The sequence below is a fragment of the Myripristis murdjan genome, chromosome 5, assembly GCF_902150065.1.
Source record: "Myripristis murdjan chromosome 5, fMyrMur1.1, whole genome shotgun sequence".
NCBI lineage: Eukaryota > Metazoa > Chordata > Actinopteri > Holocentriformes > Holocentridae > Myripristis > Myripristis murdjan.
Window position 1 is genome coordinate 32364488 of NC_043984.1, and position 19185 is coordinate 32383672.

Below are 19185 nucleotides of genomic sequence, written 5' to 3' on the forward strand. Positions count from 1 at the left end.
TGGCAGCTGCCATTCCTAATTGATGCTAAAGTTGATTTCTGAAGAGTCTGAAGAGTCATGCCTCGGCTCATTTGATGTGCACGCTCGCTCACTCACGGCCAGTTTACAGCGGTGATAAGTTTAAACACTCTGCCAAATATTCTGACAAGTCCTAATTTAAAAGGTTGTGAATCATAGCTGTTGATTAATAAGCAAGGCATGCAGCATGATGTTCAGCAGAAATGTATTTTTTTATGTATCAAACTGGAAAAAAAAAGAATGGGCAATATGTTCACATGAATGCATGATGGAATGAAACAGCCAGTCTTCAGTCATTCAGGGTCTGGACTTGGAGGCTGCCACTCAAACATCCACACAAGGCCGATATGAAAATGGCATAAACATAAAAGGAGTACAAGAACATCACAGGAACACAATACTGAGGCGCACCCCATTTAGCACAAGTACATACAATATCTCCATTGTCCTTAATCTGTCACCCCAATCATCCTTCTCCCCTTCATGCTTTCACATTCAGTCAGTCTATTTAACCCTATAAAGCCTGAACTATGAAAGAATTGGCAGAAAATTCCAATTATTTGAAACTGAACCCTTTATTTAGTCCTATAATAAAATGTTAAAAAAAAAAAAAAAAGATTTTTCAAAAAATATGTTATTACATACGTTTTTTCTGTTGTATCATATATGACAGTACTTGAAGTGCCAATGGTATGGTCCAGGGTGAACAGGGGAAGTGTCCAAAGGTATACAACAGTATTTCGGTCAAGTATTGATTAAACTGAAAACGGAATGTGTTATTTGATAACGTGTATCGTATATGATACAAATGGCTTTATAGGGTTAATTGAAAAAAAATCGTTTTCTGTATGCATTAGTGAATATGGATAAAAAAAAATACTTTATTATGAAATGTCAGATTTTCAGAAATCATGCTCTGTGTGGCTTGAATATGGGTAAAACTTTACCACATCATTTACACAAAACCATAAACAAACAAGACCATCCCTGTATGGACTCGACACTGTATGTTGTGTGCCACATATTTGGATTTATGGCACAACACTGGAAGATGGTGCTGCTATTCTATGGTAAATGGAGCTAAAGCTTTCAGAGTCTCTAGTAGCTTCTGGCAGATGGCGGAAGGAGTGCAGGGACGATAGAGAAATAATTTCCAACATGTTGATCCTCTTCATTAAAGACACAGACACCATGAAGAGGAAACACTTGGTTTTATGGTGAAGCGTTTTCTTAATTCTGAGAAACACTAATTAACAACACCACTGTACAGTACGTGATGGAGGTTACCAGTTTTCGCCACCTGGGTCTCATTTGTTCATGGGTATTTTTCAAAGGTAACATATTTAGTTTTACAATAACATACGATACACATGGAACATTTATTAAAATCAGACTGTCAACCATGCACTGGAGAAATGCCACAATGGATTTTGAAATTGTTTCTAAAAGACTGAAGGTCACAAAATCTCCTGAACCAACACAGACGTATTTATTCCTGCAAATTAAGTGGAAAAAAAGAAAGTGTGGAAAATGCCAGAATGGAGACTAAAGTCCTTTTCATGCGACAGCAGCCATATGGCATCCTCCAGCATGCAAAAAGATGAAATGCGGTCCTACCGTTCGATGCTGTGAAGTCTATGGCCACCGTGAAATTGAGTTGTGTCCTGGTGGGAGATGGACAACATCAGCATCAGTCAAAACAAAAATATTAGGGCTGTCTCAGCATCTCCAGGTGGGCGCCCATCGACAGCTGTTCAGGCTAGACTGAGCAAATCATTAACGCCTTACTGCTGCCGGTTAGAAAGTGGAAGGTGGGGGCAACAGGGTTCAAATAATATGGGCTTTTGAAGGGCAAGACCAGTATTTACAGACTGTAGCTGATATTCAGTATTGTTACATTTGACCAGTTGCATGCCAAAATGACTTAAAAGTATGGAGCGTTTCTCTTAAAATTGTATTCTTGGGCGAAGAAACCCGCGAAACACACTCATATTTACACCAGGGGACTCTACTGAAACAATAACAATGATAATCGTTCATTATCATAAATACATAATTTGTTTTTCTGCATACTTGCGCAAAGTATCAGCAAAACACCACATTACCAGCATAATATTGTGTTATAGATATACATTTGGTATATGTGCTGTATTGCAGCACATTCAATAATACAATAAATATGTAATCCATCAAACTGCATCATATCAGTGGAAGACGCTGACTCGATGGTATCTGATTTTTAGTGACAGGTTGGAGTATAAGCTGCAGAAACAGGATGAACAGTACACCCATTTTCTGATGGGCCAAAGTCATTTATTTTGGCTGCCGCTGAATTTGGATGTGAGCACCGGCGGGACAGGAACTGTGTGCATGCGGACGCTGGACGGGTCGACACGGCTGCCATCGGATGATGTTTGAGTGTCATGCACCGAACCATAAATCAAACCTTCTGTGGCAGCCAGTCAAATGACTCTTCAACAGCACTGACTCTGTCATTCAGTTTCTGTGGTCTAACAATTTATTCAATCCATATGTTTTCATGGTCCCACCTGTGACAGTAATAGTGATCAAATGCATGAGATGCAGCTTGGAGGCAAATTTCTACTTCAGTAAAATGACCGGGTTTGTTTTGCCATTGCACAGTTTAGGGAAACATCAGCTAACATTGCCTTACCTAGCCCTGGCTGGCAAACTAGTCATGTTGTAATAGCTGGTAATGATCACCAAACAACACAATTTTAAGTGCAGAATGGATCAGTATGTATTTTCTCTGTATGAGCTTGTGACTTACTTTTGCCCTTGAAGGAATATTTGTTGATTTCATATTGTTATCCCAAATCTCTGAATTTAAAAAAAATTAATTTTGCCAATAAGACAATATAGAGAGAACACTGGAAATGACACTTTTCTCTCCCTGATGCACTAAACAAACCAAACCAAAATCGAAATTGTGACCCAGAAAACAGAATACAAACCGAACCGTGTGTTTGTTGAACCATTACAGCCATACTCAGAGAAGAGAAACAGGAAAGTGACCGTCAGCCTCTCCTCCTGCAGCCTTACCAAGGTGGTAATGTGATTCATCACATTGTTGAGAACCATAATCATTTTTCTGTTGGCAACGTTGGTCAGCAGTGTAAGCCAAAAACTTATTTTCAAGCATAAACTGATGGTGAGCAACATTAGGAAGTCAAAGCTACTATAAACGCAAGTCATTCCTTAAGTTACCCCAATGTCACATTTCTTTTACTGTTGTTGTGTGCTGCTCTTGATGCCTTCATTTAGAAAATGACACTAACTACTGTATCAGGTGAGATAAATAAACGCTCATACTGACTTCTGGTCAGTCCTGACAGTCTGTCAGTGCATCAAACTGTAAATTACTCTGCACTAAAGAGACATTACAGAGCCTCTTACCCTCCTCTGATGAAGTCTACAAACGTGTATTCTGACTCCACTTTGAAAGACAGCAGAGTCACCTGAAAAAGAGAGAGAGAGAGAGAGAGAGAGAAAGGGGGAAAAGATTAAAAAAATCAAAATAAATGGAAACAACACACGAGAAAGGACAGAGATATGAAGTTACAGGGAGGATGATGGCAGACATGTCACTCCTGTCATGAATCATATCTGTGGAAACGGATCGCGCCTGTGACGGTTGATGATGAAACGCAGCCCGGCAGTCCTTACCGTCCCTGAATTGATGTATTTCTTCTTCTTGCCTTTCTTTTTAGGATTCAGAACCTTGACCGCAACACAGAAAAAGAAAAAAAAAAACAGAAATGAAACTCCAACAAATGTGTCTGAACAGAAACAGAAATCTCTAGTTGGCACGGTACGTGTATTATTTCCTTCGGGTGGAGACAGCAGACAGCATATCGGTGTCGATAACATATTGTCCTCAGTCGAGGGATGGATGATAAAAAGAACTATCGCTTTAGTGAATAATATATAAACACCAAGAAGGAAATATTGATGTCATTGCGAGTTCCCAAAACAATGCTGAATTTTTGATCTCCTTTATGCACTGGAGAAAAGAGAGAATGAGAAAATCTGATGTTTTTTTTTTCTTTTTCTTTTTTTTTTTTTTTTTTTTTGCTGATGCAAGTTGTTACCCCTTATTCTTTCTTTATTTTTTGTACCTCATAAACATTGAACTGGCTCTGGCCTCTGGACAGCTCTCTGTAGCTGGTGGTGAACTCTCCGATGAAGTCATGACTGGAAAAGAGACGGATTGATCGAGACGGGGCAGAAACACAAAGACAGAGAGAGACAGAGAGTTAACATCGGCAACATTAATAGATGTCCTTTAGTCTGGTTTGGCTCAACTTCTGTCTGATGAAAACTTTGGTAAAGATTTCTATTCTCAGCAGTGTCGGGTGTGTTACTCAGTCGTGCCTGCCAGTGGTATTGTTGCTTTGAAATGTTAGGTAAGTTGATTTTCTCAGGGTGGAAACAGCCTCCGGTGCTTCGATGTTACCCACTAAAACGAAGCCAAGACACTGGACATCAGTTTGAATTTGTGATCAATCACAGGAGGGGAAATTCAACAATTCAACAAATTTTGGGGGCTTAACAGCAAAACAGTGCAAGTCGAACTGAAAAAGTGAAAGCTCCCAGGGAATAGGTAATTTTACCACTCTGAAACGAATAATACATGACTTTCTTAATATTTACATTGAATCTCACAGGTTTGTGTGCCCAGAAGGGAAAATGACACAGGAACAAAACTTTGTCTTTTTAACAGCAGTAGCTCCATTTCTCACTTGCAATATTATAAAGTTTAAATCTGACCAGGAGCTAATTTTGAGCCTCAGGGTTTCTGAAATACGCTCGTCATGTTGGTGCCCAACAGTCAAATGTCGGTGACCATAGAAACAGAATGGGTAGGCCTTTTGTTCAGGGCAAATTTCCAGGTGGTTCACTTTGCCAAGGAAACAGCTGTAACGTCCACTGATGTCACTGCATCAAAAATTTAAAATTATGTGGCTTATTACAAGCTAAGTCATAGTCTAATCTCAGGATAAGGTTAATATTAGCTAATTGTGTGAGTTAAATTAATCCCAGTTAGCTGCATCATTGTTGAAAACTGTTCAGGCAAAGCCACCAACAACATGTAAGACTCAACTCCTCCCAAAACCAACATTTTTTATTTATTTATTTATTTATTTATTTATCCTGATTCACATCTCATGTTCCAGCGTGAAGCTGCACAATCAGAGGATAAACTGCAGGGAGATACAGCTGGGACTTATTAACGTTAGTATTATTAACATCATTACTTTAAATTATATGCCTACTGCAGTAAAAAAAATGCATTGCCACAATTTTCAGTGTGTACATTACACACTCAGTCCTAAACTCAGTCCTTTTTCCCTAGATGCAGTTGAGTAACTAGCAATATTACAGAAATATTACAGGCGACAGTGTGAATGTGTCCTTTGATAAATAAATAAAAACTTAAATAAATAAGTATATGAATAAATAAATAAGAGCTCCCCCAAAAGGCAAGGTTTGGTTCGCACTCTCCAAACATCGTGACATCAGCTGCATGTTTACAGCTGTTGCCATGGCAACGTGAACCACCCGGAAATACTCTGATTTGCCAGTTTCTCTGTCTGTGACCGATTTCAGGTCTAAACAACGATTTGGACCCGAGAATTTGCTCAGTCTATCACTTCGGATCCAGGCTCTTTATCTCCACATCTTTTCCACTTAGGAACACGGACTTAAAATCCCCTCCGGCATCATCAGACTAGTAAATATCAGCTCCCTGAGATCATCCCAGCATCTCAGTATATCATCACCTGAAGCTCTGCATGACACCGCTGCTGCCAGTGTAACGCTGGTATTTAGAGGGGAAAGCTCCAGGGGGGAAACAGCGAGCTGACTGCCCGACAGGGAGGAGAGAAAGCATGAAAAATATAGAGGGAGGAGGACAGACGAGCACAAAAAGGATGAAAAACACTGACAAGAGAGATGTTTTGGTGAAGAGAGAGCAGGAGAGAGAGAGAGAGACAGAGGAGACACGTTGAGGGAGAAAGAGGGATGGTGCAGAAGATAGAGAGTGACACCGGTGAAAAAAGCAAAAAGAGAGAGAGAAATACAGCCGGTCAGCGCACATAAACCATGAGCTCCCGTCCTCCACAGCAGCAACCTTTCGCCTGGCAGTGGGTTTCGATTTATCATCCAGCTCTGTGCGCTGGGCCGGCCAAGGCCCCTGTCTCTTATGATACCGGTGAACTAATAAGACAGAGAGGATTCCCATCCTTGGGTCAGAGAGAACAAGGCGTGACATTTGAGGGACATTCAGTCTGGAGCCGAAAATGAGCGAAGCAAAAGAAAGAAATAGAGAAAGAAAGACCGAAAGCAGATGTAGACAGAGAGCTATGTTTTACCTTCCATCTCTGTCCCAATCATAAACGTCCACCTTGACCGTTCTGCAGAGAAATGAGATAAGACAGACAGATAGACAGAGAGGTGAGGTGAGATTCACGGAGAAGAGAAAGTGTGATGGTGAGGAGAAGAAGAGGCAACAGAGATCGATTTGGACATTACAGAGAAAGAAATAAAGGTACCTGGTTACACTTTATGATAACCATCATTAATAAACAGTAAAATGATAGTTAATTAAACTTTAGTTAATATTTATTTACATTTAACAAACAATGTAACAATAATGAATCCCTATGACCTAGTAAACTACTTATTAAAAGTTTACAGATGCACACATTACAATATTTAATACACCATATTAAGTAATTGTTAATGGGTAATTATTGGTTTGTAACCCATCTATAAACATAATTTGAATGGCTGTTAGAAAGTTGCAAAAGACTTTAATAATACTTGGTAAATAGCTTATAAATACTGTGCAGTGCATTTTTAAACACTTACTTGTGTGATGTATGTGAGCATGGAGTCTACTATTACTCAACAAACCCAGCATAACCACGGGGTAAAGACCTCAGATCGATGCTGGTTTTGAGTTGCTAGGAGGTTCAGTTCCATTGTAAGTGAATGGGACATATGTGAAATTGTGCACTGAACAAAAATCTTTGGTCGACACTTGGTCACACCTGGTGACCTATTTAGTAGCTCGTTTCAGGCCATTCTGAGTCTGGTAACTTTCTTTTTTTACCAAACCATCATGCAACCTTCATGCAATTTTTCCCCATATTTGCTACTCCTGGAAAAGGAATAATTCATGCCATCAGTGGGCAGGTGTGTTTAAAGTCAGTACAAAATTAAGAAACTGACCAAAACAAAGTCATTATTTCGGATAAATCACAGACTACTCCTTTAAATGTGAACTCTATTGGTCAATATAGTCCTAAAAACTACATTCTAAATGAGCGAATTTTCATATAAAAATCATAGAATTGTGTTAAGAGCACTTAAAAAATGTTTGGGTGTAGGCTAAATGTCTGTACCATGGTGAGGCCGTTCCCACGACTTTAATGTAAATGATTCATGTAGTAATATGTATTATGTGCTAATATTAAACAAAAACTGTTTCTCCAGAGTGATTACCTGACACATTAGGTTTCCAGAGATAATATGAGCACTGTACAGGCTGGTCTCCCTTTTCCTCACCCCTCCTTCCTCCAGTTTCCCCCTATAAACCTCCTGTCCCACCTTCACCTCTGCTCCTTTGCTGCTGTTTGCTAATGGGAGACTTGTTTCAACTGTGTGGGAACTGAAATGTGTGATTAGTCACTGAAGGATTCGACTTTTTGTTTGTGTCAGAGCTAAGAGAAATAAACAGAGCGCACCTCCAAAGAAATCCTGTCAACACACCGCGGAGCCGATCAGTTTCATCATTAGCAGCGACCTTAAATTAAGTTTTTATGTAACCGTAAAAGAGTCTTTTATTGCATAATTGTGCTTGAGCTTACAGCCTGCACCCTGTTGGAGCATTCCTGGATGTTTTAGTGGATCCCGAGCAGGAAGATTTATATATACAGTACAGGCCAAAAGTTTGGACACACCTTCTCATTCCATGCATTTTCTTTATTTTCATGACTATTTACATTGTAGATTCTAACTGAAGGAATCAAAACTATGAATGAACACATGTGGAGTTATGTACTTAACAAAAAAAGGTGAAATAACTGAAAACATGTTTTATATTCTAGTTTCTTCAAAATAGCCACCCTTTGCTCTGATTACTGCTTTGCACACTCTTGGCATTCTCTCCATGAGCTTCAAGAGGTAGTCACCTGAAATGGTTTTCACTTCACAGGTGTGCCTTATTAGGGTTAATTAGTGGAATTTCTTGCTTTATCAATGGGGTTGGGACCATCAGTTGTGTTGTGCAGAAGTCAGGTTACTACATAGCCGACAGCCCTATTGGACAACTGTTAAAATTCATATTATGGCAAGAACCAATCAGCTAACTAAAGAAAAACGAGTGGCCATCATTACTTTAAGAAATGAAGGTCAGACAGTCCGGAAAATTGCAAAAACTTTAAATGTGTCCCCAAGTGGAGTCGCAAAAACCATCAAGCGCTACAACGAAACTGGCACACATGAGGACCGACCCAGGAAAGGAAGACCAAGAGTCATCTCTGCTTCTGAGGACAAGTTCATCCGAGTCACCAGCCTCAGAAATCGCAAGTTAACAGCAGCTCAGATCAGAGACCAGATAAATGCCACACAGAGTTCTAGCAGCAGACCCATCTCTAGAACAACTGTTAAGAGGAGACTGCGCCAATCAGGCCTTCATGGTCAAATAGCTGCTAGGAAACCACTGCTAAGGAGAGGCAACAAACAGAAGAGATTTGTTTGGGCCAAGAAACACAAGGAATGGACATTAGACCAGTGGAAATCTGTGCTTTGGTCTGATGAGTCCAAATTTGAGATATTTGGTTCCAACTGCCGTGTCTTTGTGAGACGCAGAAAAGGTGAACGGATGGATTCCACATGCCTGGTTCCCACTGTGAAGCATGGAGGAGGAGGTGTGATGGTGTGGGGGTGTTCTGCTGGTGACACTGTTGGGGATTTATTCAATATTGAAGGCACACTGAACCAGCATGGCTACCACAGCATCCTGCAGTGACATGCCATCCCATCCGGTTTGCGTTTAGTTGGACGATCATTTATTTTTCAACAGGACAATGACCCCAAACACACCTCCAGGCTGTGTAAGGGCTATTTGACCAAGAAGGAGAGTGATGGAGTGCTGCGGCAGATGACCTGGCCTCCACAGTCACCGGACCTGAACCCAATCGAGATGGTTTGGGGTGAGCTGGACCGCAGAGTGAAGGCAAAGGGGCCAACAAGTGCTAAACACCTCTGGGAACTCCTTCAAGACTGTTGGAAAACCATTTCAGGTGACTACCTCTTGAAGCTCATCGAGAGAATGCCAAGAGTGTGCAAAGCAGTAATCAGAGCAAAGGGTGGCTATTTTGAAGAAACTAGAATATAAAACATGTTTTCAGTTATTTCACCTTTTTTTGTTAAGTACATAACTCCACATGTGTTCATTCATAGTTTTGATTCCTTCAGTTAGAATCTACAATGTAAATAGTCATGAAAATAAAGAAAACGCATTGAATGAGAAGGTGTGTCCAAACTTTTGGCCTGTGCTGTATATATATATATATATATATATATATATATATATATATATATATATATATCACATTTCATATATCATATTCTTAGGTTAGTCTTTGTTGTATATTTTTAGTCTTTATTGTCTTACTGTATATATTTTGTCTTTATTGTCTTTATTGTATATACTTCTGCATAACTTTATTTTAGGTTTCTATTGATGCTGCTGTAACATAAGAATTTCCCAGTTTGGGATCAATAAAGTAAATCTATCTATCTATAAGATTGCCTGAGCAGAACTTTCCAGAATAACGATACCGTAACATTTAGGGAACATTTCCAGAAGAGGGTGCCAGTGTGAAAGGGGCTAATAATGTCACATAATCCAGTTTGTGCTATTGTCACGTAATCCAGTTGCTGGTATATTGTCAGATAATCCAATTCATGGTGGAGGAACATAATCTCCACACACAGTTCTGCATTTCAGACTTTGTGCTCATTTCACGTGATTTTATGAGATCACACTGGATTTAGTCAGGCGCCTTGCAGCAACATTTTGCACCGATTACCGCCTAGCAAGACCGGCTGAGGCGAGAGAACGAGGCTTTACAATAGTCCAGACATTAAGAGATAAAAGCACAAGTAATACTTTGCAAATCATGAAAAGCCCCATACTGATTTTGCAATATTTGGCAATGAAAGAAAAAGTCTAAGATGGACGGGAATGGCAAAAGGCAAAGCAGACGAGGAATGAAAGCAAGAGGCCAGTTTTGAAAGAAGAGAAGAAGAAAAAAAAAACAAGCCAGAACAAATCAGCCAATCAAAATGATAATGTAAGACTGGCTCTCTGCACGCACACAGAATTGATGCTGTACATTTATCTGCATAGACAATAAGGGGGAGGGTATTGAAAAGCATCCACCTAGTAAATCAACTGCAGTCATTTTGAGGGTATTATATTAGTATGAGGCAGAGTGAAAGCTGATGTGCACGTGTGTGTTTTTGTATCTGTATTTGCATCCTTATGAGGACCAAATGCCCTTATAAATGTAAAAATGACGAAAATCCTGTAAAGCGAGGGCATTTTTGCCACGGCCCACTTCTACAAGTTCCTTTTTGCCAGTATTAGGTGTTGGGTTTAGGGTTAAGATCAGAATCCTATTACTTTATTAAATTAGAGTTGGGGTTAAGAATAGAGAAAATTGGTTCATTTAGTCACTGCAAGGTCCTAACAAGTATCAAAGCCCGTTACGGTGAGGGCTAGGGCTGCAGACTCTGAAAACTGGACAAACAAAGAGATGCACAGACCACAGCATTTGAGCTTCTGCCGTGTGAATATGATCTCAAAGTATTCGGTGGGAACTTGCCTCGGATATTAAACTGTATTTAAAAGCGTATTAATGATGTAATTCATGCCATTCACAGTTGGCTTAGTCCCATAATTTTACCACAAGTGATGGAAAGGTACCCGCGGTAGTTGAAAATCATATTAGACACTAAGCTAAATCTATGAAATTTGACTTTCTTCACTGGAATATGACACTGATTGGACAAAATTGCGAATAATGGTTGAATTTGCATTCATTATTGCTGTCACAAACTGTGTGCGTGTGTGTGTGTGTTGGGGCATGGCCTCCGCGTTGGTCCCAATAACACCAGCACTGGCCTGAGACTGGTAACACGGCCGACTGCTGGCATTATTCTGACCACCGGGAGTGTGGATCGAGCATCTTCGGTCATTTTCTGCCGATCCATCACACTGAATGTGTCACTGTGAGTAGCTGGGGTGCTGCGACCCTACATAACAATCGAACCAAAGCCAAACTCATAACATCAAACCACGCTAAAAGCCGGCTGAGATGCTTTTATGGCGACGCGATGGAATACTGTGACATGAGATGCGAACATGAAAAGAGATGAAAAAACACGGGACCATTAAGTGTGTGATTGCCGCTCTGACATCTGTTGTTGTTGTTGTTGGCATGCGCTGGCATCCTTTCATGATTAACATCAATGCAGAATATAACAGCTGCTGTGTAACATGCAGACACATGCAGCAAGGTCTGTCATTATCTTTCTATAACGAGACTACCAGCCTTTGTGGGAAGCTCAAGTTCAGCTGAGTATTTTAAAGACCGATGCTCATATTTTCAGATTCTAGCTGCCGATAGTTGATATTTTGTGCTATTATTCAATATCTTCACTTATGACCATTTTCATGCCATGCACTCATGTGTGTTTCCCCAACAATTTTAATCTTGTCACTGTAGAAACAATCATCATGGGACTCATTGAAAGATAATAATAGTATTTACCCTTATATTACAATTAGTAGCACTGCTGCTGATATAACACACAGTATTCATAGACACTTGCAAGAAAAGGTTGCATTAAAATCATTTCAGGTGTCATTGACAGCCAGTAGAGTATTGAATAATTCTGTAATCAATCAAACGACATCACATCCATCACATCCAGAGGCAGACGACACCGACTGCCCTTTACCTGATTTGTAATAATAATAAAAAAAATGCCAATACATCTGCCACACTGTAATATCCACGTTTTGTCCCAAAAGGTCAATCTTCGATATTGTCTGCTGTTCCCTGAAAGCCTCAGGTGAGTGACCGTCACCTGTGACCTTTGCGTTTGACCTCTGACCTGTCGTAGTCTCCGTTGCAGAGCGCACGGACCGGGATGGTGAACGGCTGCCAAACCGGGTTCAGGTTGTTCTTGATCACCTCCGTCTTATGGCAGATGGTGAACCTGCACGCCACGAGGAGGACAAACGACAATGATAATAACAACAATAACAGACTCGTGTTATTTGTCATTTATTGTTCATTTTACTCGGCTCTAGATCTATTTGTCAGGAGAGACCAACAGAAGCATTAGGATGGTAAGAATGACACAAACGGCAATCCACGAAATACATGTAACATTTGCAAACATCACAGAAAACGTGAGATACCGCTGCTTTGAAATCATTAAACGAGACAAAAGAAATCAAAGTGCATAGTAACAGTGTTTAAAACTAACCAGTGCTTTGATCTGTGGTGTTACTGGACTTAAAAGAAGGTCGAGAAGCGAGGAGGGAGCCTTATAGGTGAATATAATACATTTCCTTGTTATTCAAGGAGAACCAGACGTCTTTTTGATATGAATCAAAACGGCAGGTGCGAGTTTTAAGGCGCTGAGGTTAAACTGCACCTCGTGACTCTTCCTCAAGCAGTGCAGCAAAATCCACGGCTAAAGAGTCAGCAGGTAAAGTTAACTAACCCTTTTTAAACGGGTCTGCCAACGTGCTTCAAGGATGGCTATTCAGATTGAGCGACGCACAGCCACACAAAGACTTTGCTATAATGCACACTATGAACTCGGTTCGGTCTGTCCTTGTACAAATCAGCCGTCAATACTTCAAGAGTGTGAGGCTACAAAAAGCAGGAGAAAGGAAGACTAAAAGAAGGTTTTGATGCTAAACGTTTGAAGCGGTGTGTCTGTAATATTTAATGGTAAGTGCAGATTAGACCTTTCTCCTCGTGCGTCAGTGTCAGGAAAATCTATTAGCCTTTCTTCTCGCTGATGGACGAGAAGCTTTCAAACTCCGACGGAGGAATCTGCCGGCGGGTTTTCACTCACTGTCAGCGAGTGTTACGACACGGGACTGACACACTTGACAGATGGACTGCAGAGGATTCACACACACACACGCACACAAACACAAACACACACACTTACGTCCCATCCTCGTTACTCCGGTAGAAGACCAAAAAGGGGTCGGACTTGCCAAAGAAATCCTTTTTGTCCAACTTGTTGGCACAAAGCTGCATGGTGGCGATGTCCTGGGGGAGCAACACATTTATTTCAATATGTTCCTTTAGTTATATTTTAGTTTAGTTTAGTTTACACCATGGCTGAGCCCACTCTCCTTAAAATTATGCTCTAATACAATTCAACTGTATTCTCAATTACATTTTGAGGGGAGCATATTTTTGTTACTTATCACAAGAGCGTTAGTTTCAAGGCCATGCTAGCAGGCAAGGGAAGTCATTTTTCATTCATTTTTTTCATTTTTGCAAACTCTACATTCTCTAACTTTAATTTTTATGCCTAAACTGAACCTCTTTCTAACCTTAACCAAGTACTTTTGGTGGCTAACGTAACAAAAAAATGGCTAAAACGAACACATTTCTCTTTCCGTCTGTCGCATTTTTCCTTCACACCGCTGAAGAAAGAGGAAGAGCCACCACAAATTAACTTCTCCTAAAAGATGTCTATTTCAAATCCACATGACCCACTTTGTGAACAAGACGGGTTGCTTTAGACAGCTGCTGTAAGGTTTATTTTTTCACTTGGACGCCCCATAGACATGAAGTCTTTATGCTAAACTAACACAAAATGCTGCCCACAGGAACTGAAACACTGGACGTACAGAGGTGGAAATGATATCAAATATCTTGTCCTACTCTGGGAAAGTCAGAAAAAGAGTATTTTTCCCAAAAGCTGAATAACGTTAGCCAAATAATCTTTTTTGCTGCTATGCTTAAAACAAAAAACAAAAACAAGCAGCAAGCAACGAGCCATAATAATTTCCCAATCTGTACTTTACTGGTTTGTTCTTTCATATGTTTTGGCAGCGTCCCACTGTGCTTTTCTTTTTGGCTATGAGTCAGCGTGTTATTATTAAGATTATTGGTCAGACGGTCCCATGATGCCCAGCGTCCTCCGGCTAACATGACAACTCTGACCTGAAATTAACAGCTGGGTAGAAATGAGTCCAATTAGCAGCTGCAAAGAAATTACCTCATGACATTTCAGCGCTCCACTGTATCAACACAGTTTGTGCTTTTTATTCCACTGATGGAGCTTACAGGCTGCAGACAAACCTAATTTGGTTCTCAGATCTGATCTATAGGTCTGACTTCCTTGTAGGTTTGCACTTGATCAGGTTGATTTTGTGTGTTCAGCCACCTGCACTGTTGCTGTGGTAATGGCATAGGCGTTGGTGCACATGGTGACTGATGGCAGCTTTTTTCAATGCAGCACAAAGGGAGCACACATGCATCATTTTCACCTTCATGTCATCTATTTATCAACACGGTGCAGATTTACAGCAGACAAGACAAACAGAGGAGACTGACACAGGCAGCGCAGGTCTCCTTTTTTTTTTTTTTTTTTGGGATGTGACATGCAGCATTGCAAGGGACATTAATATGAAGGTATTACTGGAGCAAAAGTATTATTTTTTCCCCACTTGCACTCCACAAAGGCCTGCCCCTACTCTGTCTGCCTCCGATGTTAGCCAATCTAAACCTGACCTTAACCAGCCCTAGTGGTAGGAGGTGGTGCTACAGGAGGTACATGAGAGAAATCTGAAAACAGAAAAATAAAACAATTTATATTATGTTTATATTTATATTATATATAATATTTTATATTATATGCATATTTCCAGTTTTCAAGTTTTGTTGATTTTCTGAAATGTTACGGCCACAGCGTTAAAATAAATCTGACCAGGAGGCACTAATTGCAACTTTCACTCACGTCACTCACTTTACAGGATTTTGCCATCTTTCATCTGTCACTCCATTTCTTATTTGTAATGTTATGTTCTTCAAAATGTGGGTTATTATTTATTCTCTGCATGATAGCTGATAGCTTTCCTGTTGCAGGCTTTTAAGCAACATGAGGCCAAAAAAGTTTGTACCAGCCAATCAGAGGCAGTGTTTTGTGAAGTGCGGGTGGGAAAATAAATAAATAAATAAATAAATAAATAAATAAATAAGGCAGAGTAAAACAAGTGAGCTCTGTGACAGTGGAAATCGAAGTTGTAAAAAATAGTCACACGTGTGTATCAGTAAATTTGAATTCACGGAGAAAAATGCTTTAGGGGTTGCCAAATTGTTTCCCTTCACTGCAGGTGCACAAACCATTTTCTATGAATCACAAATTGATAAACTCACATTTTTGCTGCAGTTGCCTCATTGAATATGGCACAAAACACATTCACACACCCGTATCAAAAAAAAAAAAAAAACGTGAAATCATGCACAAAATTTGCAAATCAGTATCTGAATGAATTCAATGGGAGCTGCACACCTGTGTAATATTTTCTCACAAATACATTTTTTTTTTTCTTAGATATTTTTCCGGCACAAACACGAGTCAATAACAACACCTGCTCGAGTCTCAGAAGCTTGTTTCCGCTCACAAGTGACAGTTTGTGAGTTTCCTCACATCCATATGTATGAATTTCCCTGATCTTATGTGTACATTATATCCTGTTCATTATTCAAATCATAACCACAGAGCCTCTAGAAGATCTCCGAATGTGTGTGAGTGTGTGTGTGTGAATGCAAAACTGCTGCAGTGTACGAGTTTTCTGTCTGTGATTGGAGAGTCTAATTATTTATCCACCGTGGCAAGAAAAGCAGAGCGAAGGAAAGACCGGATAAATAATTCATGAGCGGTTGTCATCGGTATTTTTGATAGAATGATAGAAATGAAACTTTCCTCCCTACTTAAGGCGAATTTCAAAAATGACAGGACGAACAAATCAGATTCATTTTTGGGAGCGAGGAGCGTCAGCGGCGGCCATTTACATTTAAAAGATACTGGCGAATGTGACTGTGATGACTTTAGACTGAGGCGTTTGACTTTCTGACCTCTGCTCTGTTCTTTTTACAACACTGTGTGTGTGTGTGTGTGTGTGTGTGTGTGTGTGTGTGTCCTGAGGCCTGGGGAAACAAATTGGCCTCAGTATAATGTGGCACTAACCCTGCAGTTACTGAGCTCCTCGGCTGTGAAGATGATGCTTCCACATTTCTTCCCAGGAATCCCACTGTGAAGGAGAGAGAGAGAGAGAGAGAGAGAGAGAGAGAGAGAGAGAGAGAGAGAGAGAGAGAGTTGTTAGAAATGATTAGGGCTCAAATGATCTTGCAGGCTGTGCGTTCCATCAGTATACGATGGGAAAATCTGAAAGATGACAGCAGCTCATCAGAAGACACACTGACATAAAATCACACAGTCAGATTTTTGCGCAGCTTCGATATTTAGGACAAACTGTCTAAGTCGACATCAATGCTGCTGCCCCGACAAGCCCGAGCAGGATAGGTGTCGGCAGTGAGTGTGGAGCTGGTGGAACGGGTAAAAATCGAATCAGCGCTCTACAGTGCGAGCGCTTGCCCCTGAAAATAGATATGTGTGAACCGGAAAAATAATTTTCAAGCACAGCATGAGAGTAAGTGCCATTGTAGAGGGAAATAATCTGGAGCTGGAGGAGGGTTAGGGTTAATATTCTGAGGAAAAAAACTGTCTGAGATTAAAGAAAAAAGAGAAGAGAAAAAAACCTCAAATTTATGAGAAAAAAAAACTTGAAAATTCTGAGCTTATAAAGTCAACAAATTTATTTTTCTCGTAAATTTGCCACTTTAATTTCAGAGAATATGCAAGTTTTTTTCTTGTAACCGTACAAGTTTAATTGAAATTGGAAAAAAAAAAATTGAAAATTGAAAATTCTGACGTTTTTGTTGGAATATCCCCTCTCCCTCAGCTCTTATTTTTTTTCTCCCTCCAAAAAACAGATTCATCATAGAGTAAAGATTACAATCTACATCACATACAATTACAAACCGTAATCTTCTGTCACAAATGTTAACGTATCGTTTACATTTTTTCACCGTGCTCCTGAATTTCTTCGTGTGCTTCAAGGTTACGCCAAAACATTAGACACAGACCACTCCCCATTCAAGGAGAGAGGAGTCTGGATTTATTGATGCCATCCGATGGCGATTCTACTATCAAACCGTCTCTATCTTATCTTAAAAAAAAAAAAATTAAAAAAAAAAAACTGAAATTTCCCCACTGTGGGACTAATAAAGGAATATCTTATCTTATCTTATCTTATCCACCAAATTTCTGCAGGCCTCAGTTTAGTGAACCACGGTTTTTTTTTCTCATCACGGTTCTCGACACACAAAAATGTTTCGAGCATGATGTGAAATTACAACGAATATGTTAAACACAGCATTTGATTAACAATTTTGGGTCTAATAACTGACTTGAATCGTCGGTAGGTCTGTCTGTGTAAAAGAAAAAGAAAAAGAAAACTCTGCACGGACCTGTAGCACATACAACACGCCACTATACACGCACGGGATAATTTTATATCAGTAAATTTCTAATATTTTGCTTCTTTCTGTCACACAACAGTGATTCAGTCTATATACAGGTTATAAAACATTTTTAATTTGCCGTTCTAAACACTCGGTGTCTGGTGGGTCGTTCCTGCTGCACAGGAAGTGATGCTTTTTATGTTGCCAGTTTGTTCAAACTGGGGAGAAAAGAGCGCCACCTACAGAAACTCAAAGTTTATTAAGGGCAAGGGCAAAGACGTCTGAAACACCAGAGCAATGAGACGCAGCAAAGATGGAGACAAAATTAAAAAAAACAAAAAAAAAAACAAGGATTTTGAGGGTTACAGTATGAAACCAGCACATTTTTTTCTTCATTCGCCTGTATCATATAATAATCCATATATGTAATTTTTAAGACTGTAGACTGAATCTTCACAATGTAGAGATTCACTCATGAAGTCAATATGTATGATATCAACTGAATACATCGTTTAAATTAAACATGACAGTTTGTTTTTCATTTGATTATTGATTCATTGCTTATTTGTCCTTAATCATCCTGAAAACTGTCATTATGTTGTGACTTTGAGTGGAATTTGGACTGTGTGATATTATTTACGGATATTCCAGTTAACCAGTTGGATATTAAATGTTCAGTGGTGGTGCCAGCAGCTGAAAGTTTTCATTTATTAGTTGTTTCAGAAAAAAAAAAAAAAAAAACTCAAAATGTATAATCACAAGAGCCTTGGTCCACTTCTTGAGAGTAATTATATCAAGGCTCATAATTAATTTGATGATAATTATATTTAGAGCTGCTGCATGTATTTTTTATTTTTTTTTTTATTTTTTTTTTTGGAGACGCGATCTGGAGTCTTTGCTCGGCAGCGGTTTACATTCTCGCCAGCTGTCCGCCTGCTGATCTCATTGTACCAGTCACTTCTCATTGTGGTGACTAGTCAAACTGTGCTGACCCCAGACCAGCTCCTCAGCAGACGCAATTAGTGTATATGGGAGGAGACAGACAAGGGTGGAGGGAGGATTCCTCATCAACATCACCAATCTTCTCTCTGCCACTGATCACGATCCAATTCCCACATACTAATTTCTCTCAAGGGGAGATTGGACTTTTCATGCGGTGATGAATTACAGGGCAGTCTTGCTAACTGTATTGAAATTGGATTTGGATTGGAAAATATGGCCTGAAATCATTGAGGAAGGGGGGAATCCCCGGCTAAAGCCTCGGGAATCGCTTCGGCGTTCGCCATCAGAGAACAATTTTCTCAGCTATTTTCATTTTCCTGTGGCATTTTCTAAACACCCCCTCAAGCCTCGCACACTTTCCATTGATTTTCTTTGTCCCTTCCTCACAGCTTCGACATTGTCCTTGTATTTCATCTAAAAAAAACGCCAAACTCCGGATGCACCAACGCTCAAAATTCCAGGCACAGCGCATGGTATTTACTAAAGTAGGGCACGC

The 19185-nt window shown here is 39.9% G+C and overlaps 1 protein-coding gene across 1 annotated transcript in view; it reads right to left on the minus strand.

Annotated features, from left to right (window-relative positions):
- The window catches only part of LOC115359827 (copine-9-like), a 149267-nt gene that overhangs the window by 37610 nt on the left and 92472 nt on the right, over positions 1-19185 (minus strand). Inside the window, exons 8-15 of the mRNA XM_030052470.1 lie at positions 16351-16414; positions 13312-13415; positions 12235-12339; positions 6414-6455; positions 4158-4233; positions 3706-3759; positions 3436-3497; positions 1636-1682 (exon numbers count right to left, since the gene is read on the minus strand). Of these exons, the coding sequence (XP_029908330.1) occupies positions 1636-1682; positions 3436-3497; positions 3706-3759; positions 4158-4233; positions 6414-6455; positions 12235-12339; positions 13312-13415; positions 16351-16414 (554 nt within the window). The remainder of the gene's footprint in view (positions 1-1635; positions 1683-3435; positions 3498-3705; positions 3760-4157; positions 4234-6413; positions 6456-12234; positions 12340-13311; positions 13416-16350; positions 16415-19185) is intronic.